At 42.4% G+C, this 9035-nt stretch overlaps 1 protein-coding gene across 4 annotated transcripts in view; it reads left to right on the top strand.

The window, feature by feature from the left end:
* Positions 1-4108, top strand: part of Atosa (atos homolog A) — a 71901-nt gene extending 67793 nt beyond the window's left edge. For 2 of the 4 annotated variants that reach the window (XR_004607324.2, XM_034508405.2), the window contains exon 13: positions 3149-4108. Coding sequence is in view for 3 of the 4 variants with exons in the window: in XM_034508405.2 (XP_034364296.1) it covers positions 3149-3302 (154 nt within the window). In the remaining variant the exon portion in view is untranslated. The remainder of the gene's footprint in view (positions 1-3148) is intronic. The other 2 variants (XM_076937877.1, XM_076937876.1) reach the window with 2 other exon arrangements.
* Positions 4109-9035: the final 4927 nt, after the last annotated feature.

Below are 9035 nucleotides of genomic sequence, written 5' to 3' on the forward strand. Positions count from 1 at the left end.
TGGAGCTCTGGGTTATGTAAAGGCTTTTGTTGTTGTTTACTTGTTGTCCTTCTGGTCCATGTTGCCAACATCCCTGATTTGCATTTTAAGCCCCCAGTCCCTGTATAGCTCTCAGGAACACTGAGCAAAATCACAGACAGAAGTCAATAGCTTTTCTCCTGTAACTCTATAGAATATTCTCAGCCACATCAGTGCCTCACTCTTTATTGTAAGGAATCCTCTGATTCTCAGGCATCCTTCAATATCTAACTGCAGGTTAGGGAGAGAGTAAGTTAGCCATGCAAGTTCCACACCTGAAGAAGACTGTTCCTCTCAGAACACTGCATGATGGACCTCTCCACCTGTTATTCTGCATCCAAAAGGCAGTGCTATACTTACTGTAGCACTGCCTGACAAGAGCACCATGGGATATGCACATAAGTTATGAATATGGAAAAGTGTCCACCAAACACAAACTTGGAAAACTTTTTCAAAATGAGGAGTGTGGGTCAGTGAGATAGGGCCCACGTGGTGTAAGGAAAGAACCAACTCCCGAGGGTTGTCCTCTGAACTTTATTTGCATGGTGGCATGTACCCTCTCCCCTCACACATAGAATTTTTAAAAATGTTAAGAACTTTAAATATATATAAATATTCCCAGATATGGTTAATCCAAGTACTTGGAGAGGCTGAGACAGGAAGACTGACTGCTGTGAGTTCAAGGTCATCCTGGGCTATAAAATAATGACTTCTGTGTGAGCTGGTATTCACAGAGTGATACCCGGATGTGAGAAACTTAAAAAAAATAGATAAATAAATAAATAAAAGTAGAAGTGTAATCAAATATCACACTATAGGAATACTTCCCAGTGCTGGGCTGTATTGCTCAGTGATCGTGATATCTCCTTAGTATGAGGAAGGTCCTGGATTTGATTCTCAGTGCTACAAAATGATTGATAGGTAGGTAGGTAGGTAGGTAGGTAGGTAGGTAGATAGATAGATAGATAGATAGATAGATAGATAGATAGATAGAGATAGAGAGATATACAGAGGGAAAGATACAGTTTATTGGTGGAGTCCTTTCCTATTATGTATGAGGCTCTGTGTTCAGTCCCAAGTACTGCAAAATCAGTCAACTAACCAATCACCAGCCCAGCCCAGTAGGAAAAGAGTCAAGTCTCTGATTCAGCTTCCGTTTCACACCGTTCTCTTGAAGTCTTGGTTGGTTGATTTGGTTGATTAGTTGGTGTTGTTTGTTTTGTGGTGTCCAGGATCAAACCTACAGCCTTGTACATGCCACTGAGTTGTATTGTCAGCCTGTCAAAGCTTAAGCAACTTGTAACCGTCGTTCACCCAAAGTCAGCAACCTCCTCTAGTTTTCATATAATGACTAAATACGCAGAAGCTATACAAAGCCTATTTGGAACAATACACAGTCCCTAAGGTAAAAAACTTCAGAGAGGAGGAATGAGCCAGTCAGTGTTGCACCAGGCCTTTCCATTAGCTTTAGGAGTAGAATCCATAAACAGACCATCAAGGAAACAGAGAAACAGAGAAACAGAGAAATTAGCACCGCACAGTGTCTGCTGGGGAAGGTTAGTAGTGGAAGACAGAAACAGTTCCATGCCAACCTTTTCATTTCTCCAATAACTTTTGTCTTCTGGTAGTGTTTAGGTTTGATGGTTTTATTTAACCAGCTGCTGATAATAGCAGTGATTGTCCCAGAAGTTGAACCTTGCCAGGCATGGTACACACATCTATCTGTAATACTAGCAGCACTAAAGAGGCTAAAGCAGGAGGATTACTAAAAGTTCAAGGCTAGCCTTCATTACATGGTGAGTTCCAGGACAGCCTGAGTACAGTGTGAGTCCCAGTCTCAAAACGAAAACTATGCACTTGGGGTAAAGCACGCTGCACAGATCTGAGGTCTGAGTTCCCATTTCTAGAACACACACAGAAGCTGAGCAGATACGGCAGCTATCTAGAATCCTTGGAGCAAGTGGGTAGCTAGATGTGCTAGCTAGTATCTATGTTAACGTGACATAAGTTAGAGTCATTGTGGAAGAGGGAACATCAACTGAGAAAATGTTCCCACCAGACTGGCCTGTGGGCAAGCCTGGGATACATTTCCTGATAGATGGTTGGTGAGGGAGGGCCTAGCTCACTGTAGGAGATGACACCCTTCGATTGCTGGTCCTGAGTACAGTAAGAAAGGAGGAGGAGCAAGCCAGTAAGTAGAATTATGCCATGACCTCTGCTTCAGTTTCTGCCATCAGGTTCTGCCCTTGAGTCCCTACCCTGACTTTCTGGATGATAGACTACAAGTTGTAAGATAAAAATATTTTTTTTCTCCCCAAGTTGTTTGTAGTCATGGTGTTTAATAACAAACAGAAACCCTAACTGAGGCACTAAACCAGCCAAGTCAGTGAACTCTGGCTTCAGTGAGAGACCTTGCCTCAGTATGAATGCCTCAAGTGAGATGAAGAGCAAGTGAAGAAGATACCCAGTGTCACCTTTGACCTGCACATGGGTGCACATGCACAAATACACATTAAGAAAAACTTGAATCTTTTCTTGTCTGTTTTATTTTATTTGGAGACAGTTTTATATTATAGTCCAAGCTGCCTTGTCATTGGATAAATCGTTCATGATGGCCTCAAACATGATAGTCCTCTTGTCTCGACCTATTGAATGATGGGATTCCATGAATAGATAGTTCATCCAGAAAAACTTTTAACATTCTACAGTGACTCTTTTGAGTATGGGATCCATTTTCACCCACCCTGTGTCATAGATAGCTAATTTGTATGAATTCTGTCGTACCCGTGTGTTTAGAATATGCCTGACCTGCAAAGCCCAAGGAATAATCATATAATTAGCTAGTATCAGGGGAAATTTGATACCTTAGATGAGGAGAGTACAGCAGGGCCAGAGAGGAACAGTAAAGTTGAAACCCCAACTCCCAGAAGACACAAGTCTTGGCCCCATTACAGAGCAGAGGGTTTAGGAAGTGACGAACTAGGTTTGGGCAGTTCGGACCCAGATACTGTGGGAAAGGGAGTTAATCTTGTGGCACAGCAAGAGTGGTTCTTCCTGCTGTCGTGAGTAGCTTTACTTGTTTTAAAGACTCATCTCCTAACATCACTAATCTTTCCGTGTATTTATTTAGGTTCCAGAGTTCTAAATCTGGAAAGATCTACCTCCATAGAGATGTCCGGCTCCTGTTCTCTAGAAAGTCCATGGAGGTTGACAGTGGCGCTGCATACGAGCTCAAATCTTACACGGAATCGCCGACAAACCCTCAGTTTTCACCAAGACGTTGATGAGGGGGACAACTGAAAAGGATTTGCTCAGTACCCAAGCTTGAATGTGAGCATTCACAGAATGGAATACATCAAATGAGAGCCAGCGGAGCGGAGTGGCCCTCCTCTGTTGTCCTGGACCAGATTTTATTAAAGGACCCCTGAAGTGAGACCTGTGACTCCCAAGTGGACTGGAAGCACCCGTGTCTTCACTCTTTTCGTACTGTTGAAACCACTTCATTGGACAGTTGCAATAGCAAAACCTTCAGTTAGATTAGTGTTTACACATTTTATTTCTGTTATTTAATATTTAATGTTTTCCTTAACAGTCAAGTGACATTTGTCTCTAGTGTTCTAATGTAGCACAATCCTATGTAAAATCATACTATGTATTTTTGACATTAATGTTGAAATTGAAATATATGCATAAGTCTTTAATTTTGTGTGGTGTGTTTTAAGTGCTATTCATTTAAGCTACTGAAAATGAGAATGAAATGTTGGGCTTCTTTAAGATTAATGCACTATGCAAGCATGTATGCTTTTTATATCTCTCCAGGTTAGGTTTTATAGCACTTACCCAGGGGCGTTCCCCGGGGGCCCAACAAAGCTGCTCCCATCCTCCGGCAAGCTCTCAGCTCCTGCCCATTCTCATTTCTTCTAAGGTCTCCCCACCCCAAAAAACATTCTATTTTCCCTGAATCGCTACTGTAGAGGTTTTACTTTAAATTGCTGTCCCATGCTAGATAATTTTCTCACACTGTTAAAAAGAATATGTACTTTGAAAAGAAATATTTATATTGTAAATATATGCAAAAAACTAAAATGCGTATTTGACTTTTGTTCTTAAATGAGACATTTATGTGACTCTTGGATTAATCATCAGACAGTTTCCATTTTGCCTCTGTAGCTGCCAAGGATAGAAGCATTTGGCAATTGGAAAGGCCACCAAGAAAGGGGGCTTGGCTGGATATATCAGAAGCCTCCTCCTGTCATGCTCAGGTAGCACAGAGCAGTCTTGATATTTGTGCTGGGGATATAGGCAGCACAATAGACGAGACGGACCAGGAGTGGGGCATACTCTTTGAATCCCAACACTTGAGGTGCAGAGGCTGTAGGATTGCTGCAAGTGTGAGGCCAGCCTGGTCTACATAGTGAGCCCCAGGACAGTGAAGACTACATAGACTCTGTCAAAAGAAAGAAAGAGAGAAAGACAGAAAGAAGAAAAAAAGAAAGTTCCCATTCTAAATATTCAGTGCCTCACTGAGTTTCAAATAATTTTCAAGTCTCCTACTATATATCCCTTTAATTAAAAAATGCATTCTCTCTCTGATGAACTGTAGATCAATCATAGAGTGCTTGGCTAATATGCACAAAGTCCTGGGTTCAGCCCACAGCACAGCATAAACCAGGCACAGTAGTACATTGTCAACCCGCACACAGGAGGCAGAGGCAGGAGGATGAGAAGTTCAAGGTTATTCCTGATTCATAGTGAGTTTGAGGCCAACACAAGCTACATGTACATCTCAAAAACAGAAAGGGGTGGAGGAAAAAAGAAAAAATACTGATCTGATCTTTTAAAAGTTTGTGTATGCTTATGAAATCCCAAACTTAGAACTTATTTTTTGTACATGTTAGCAGCAGAACCACCAGAGGGAGCTTTGTAAGAATCTGTGTTGAGAGTTTCTCATGGTTTCTAATCTCTAGCTAATTTTTTAAGCATTCAGTTCTTGTACTGGCCACATTAAATGTTCAGTGGCATTTAGCACTTTTAGTAGCTAGTGTGTTGGGGAACACAAACATAAAATACCCGAATCATTACAGGAAGTGCAATGGAACAGCTCTGTCCTGGACTGATGGGAGCTCAGGACAAACAGATGGAAGTCATCTCTGGAAGAATCTAAAATTAGAGGACAAAATGGGACTCAAGGGAAGGCATTATAACCAAGTCCCCAGGCTTAGAGGCAGGTGCTTTACCTATGAAGCCATCCCATCAGCCCCCAAATCCTCTTTTTAAGCAGTGGGTAAAGCCTGGTGTAGTTGTAGTACCAGGGAGACTGAGGCAGGTGAATTATAAGAGGCCAATGTAGACTATTCAATGACTTTGTCTCAAGACAAAGGGACAGGTAAAAATCCAGGTATAATGGCTCATGTAATCCAGCATTCCAAAGCCTGAAGCAGGAGGCCATGAGAATTCAAGTCTAGCTAGAGTTCTATAGCAAGTTAGAAGCTAGCCTGGTTTGCACCGACCCTTTGTCAAAAACCAAGGAGGAGGCAGATACATCTTAAGAGTAGAACCTAGGAATTTCATGACTTCAAGAGCAACCTGAACCGTAGAGCGAGACCACTCATCTCAAAAATTAGACCAGGATAGTCCAGATCCTAAACACCAGGGGAGGAGTGGTCTCCCAAGATTTTACTAATGTATAGCTGTGCCGACACATCCAAATCCCTTGAGTTGTGTTTCATGCTTTCCATAACTTGTAGGTAGCTGTAGTCCAGATGCAGAGAAGCTGAGGATTTTTTTTTCTTTATCAGTTTTTGGCCCAAACTAAAAAGAAACAAGCACCAGAAACAGAAACAGAACCATATTTTCTTTAATCAATTGCCATTTCTTAGTTTCCTCTTTGTTTCTTTGTAAAGGGACAAACAGCTGACTTGAGATTTTGGTTACACAAGGAATCAGCCATGGGAGGGAAGATCATTTCATTTGAGGCCAGACTTGAGTTATACACCAGCTAGGAGGCCAGTTTATGAAGCTGCATAGCTAAGTCTGTCCCTGTCTTTAAACAGAAAGGGGAGGGGGAGGAATGACCAATATCTAGAGATCAGAGGAAAGCATTTTGAGGAATGGAATACCAAGGCTCAGTGTGCAGTTTTGAAGATAAGAGTGCATGGGTAATGGTGGTGCGGAATAGTGTTCTTATATACCCTGGGGACTGAAATTAGTTGCTTTGTTCAGTTGTAGCTTCCTACAGAATATAACGCACTGGGAGTAAAAACGGCCTGCCTCCAAATGCTGGCCCTTCTAGCTCCCAGTGGTGGAATCTTGGACACAGGGCTAAATCTACATGTGCATACTTCCTGGCTTCTATTTCATCATCTTATATTGGAACACTGCTATGGGTAACACAAAGACTGAGAAATTTTCTTTGTTTAGAGGTGGGACTCATGTAACCTGAGCTAGCTCAAACTTGCTGTGTTGCTCAGAATGGCCTTGACTTCTCGATCCTCCTGCTCTGCTTCCCACGAGATTACAGATGTATACCACCACACCTAACACCTTTTCTCCTGATGTGGGTGAGCACTGCACTGGGACCAGAGCCAGGCTTTATGGTCCTGTTGACAGTGTTACTTGGGGAAGAATGGCTTATCAGATAGTTCCACAAAACAGAACATTGCCCCTGAGGAATTTTCCATTTGGTCAGCCTATCTCCCCAAAATTCAGATTTGCCCTGACATCATGCATCATGAATGTTATCTATCTTAAGAATAGGTATACACATTTATTCTCTCTCTCTCTCTCTCTCTCTCTCTCTCTCTCTCTCTCTCTCTCTCTCTCTCTCTCTCTCTGTGTGTGTGTGTGTGTGTGTGTGTGTGTGTGTGTGTGTGTGTGTATGCTGCCAAAGCTTACAGAGAATTTTTATTGTTAATACATTTATTTGTACAATGGACAGTAAAGTTACAGAAAGATGTGCAGGCATTACAGTATCATTAGGATTCAATGATGCTTAGAAGCCAACTTTTGGAACAGTGGATTATCAGTTTATCATTTTTATATAGATGCTTTTTTTTTCATTTTAGGAACAGATTTAAGATCACACATAGATTTCTCCTGTGTCCCTTGTTACACTTTAACCTGTAATTTACTTCCATATATATATATTAGATGTGTCCACTAGCCTGACTAGTACAGCCTCTTCTATATAGGTTTATTCAAGTGAAAAGCACTGAAAGGCTAAAGCAGGAAGTTTGCTGGGACTGAGGCTAGAATGTGACCATGTCCTAAACAAAAAAATCCAGGTGTGGTGGCACATGTAGGCAGGCAGATGTCTGTGAGTGCTAGAACAGCTAGGAAAACTTAGAGACTCTGGTCCCTTCCAAAAAAGCAGAGTTGGGGAAAGGCACAGAAGATTAATTTGTCAGTATAAAACTATAACAAATATGCGGTCGGCTTTGTTGTTGTTGAGTTTTGGTTTGGAGACTCACCCTCATGTAGCTTAGGCTGCGCTTGAATTCACACCCGGCTGAGACTGACCTTGAACTGAAGTTCTTCTCTCCGAAGTCCTAGTACTACAGTTGGTTTGGGAACAAACTGAGCCATTCTCAAGGGCTATCTTGGTCCAAGAGTTAGCCTCTTAAGCCCTTTGATCTTTAATTGTGACTTGGCTGACTAACCCTTTCCTTCCTTCTCCAACAAGAACTCTTAATCCTTTTGTTTTTCAAACTGAAGTCGCAGTCAAGTCTTCCCTCTGAGATTCTACACTTGCTGAAGTTGTGTGCTTGCTTGGCCTTTGTAGTTCTTATTGTTGTTGTCTTGTTTTAGTTTATTTTTAACACAGGGCCTCATATAGCCCAGGCTAGCCTCAAACTCAAGCTGACGATTACTTTGAACTTCTTGATCACTCTGCCTCTACTTTCCCAGTCCTAGGACTACAAGCATGGACTATAGTGGTTTTATGTGGTGCTGGAAGTCAAATACAGGGACATTCATTCCAGACAACCGATCCGTCCATCCATCCATCTACTACTGAACCAACTTCCAAGCTCACTCATGTGCTCTCTCTCTCTCTCTCTCTCTCTCTCTCTCTCTCTCTCTGTGTGTGTGTGTGTGTGTGTGTGTGTGTGTGTGTGTGTGTGTGTGTGTGTGTTGGTAGTGGTAGTGGTGGTGGTGGTGGTGCTGTTCTGGTGCTGGAGAGATTGAATGCAAAGATTTGCACATGCTAAGCAAACCCTCTCCCACTGTGCCAGAGTCTCATTAAATTCCCCAGGGTGGCCTTTCATTTACTCTATAACCTAAGCATATATAAACTTGTCATACTTCTGTGTCAACCTCCCAGACAGCTGGGATTACAGTCCAGTGCCACAGTCTCAGCTTTGGTTTTGATGTCTTCCACATTCCATAGCCAATTACTCCGAGCTTTTGATTGTTCTCCTGGCCTCCAGAATGGCATCCGCTGCCTTCTGAGTCTTACTAGTTGAATATATAAGGCTGTCTTAGCCTCAGATTTCTAAGGGACATTTCCTTGGAACCAAATGTGCCAGCAGCTATAAGATGCTTAGTAGAATGACGAGTAAATATGAAGCTATAGACTTGACAGTTAAGAAAATCGTTACAGAGTTCAATATTTTGAGCTGACTGCCGTGGGAGAGCAAGGAATGGAAGCTGAATGGATTCGTCAGTGATTTATTGCATAGGAAATACCAAGGTCTGGGAGTAAAATATAGGCTTCTTCCCTGCTGTGGCTTAATATGAAGAGGAATGGTAGCATTACCAAAGTAATCACAATTCCTGTGTACCGATGCTGGGCTCCTTGTGGAACAGTCAGAGCAGTGGTAGCTTGATGAGGTTGGTCTAAGAAGAAAAGGAGCTGAGGCAAGGTGGAAGAACAGAGGAAGTAAAGGTGGATGGGGTTAAACTGAAGCCGAGGTACTGCAGAGCACAGAGCAAGCAGATGAGTAAACAGGTCAGGGTAGTCTGGAAAGGCGGGGAGGGGGGGCAGGACACAGCGCCACAGATCAACTACAATTCCCAGG

This window comes from Arvicanthis niloticus, chromosome 7 (assembly GCF_011762505.2).
Source record: "Arvicanthis niloticus isolate mArvNil1 chromosome 7, mArvNil1.pat.X, whole genome shotgun sequence".
NCBI classification, from domain to species: domain Eukaryota; kingdom Metazoa; phylum Chordata; class Mammalia; order Rodentia; family Muridae; genus Arvicanthis; species Arvicanthis niloticus.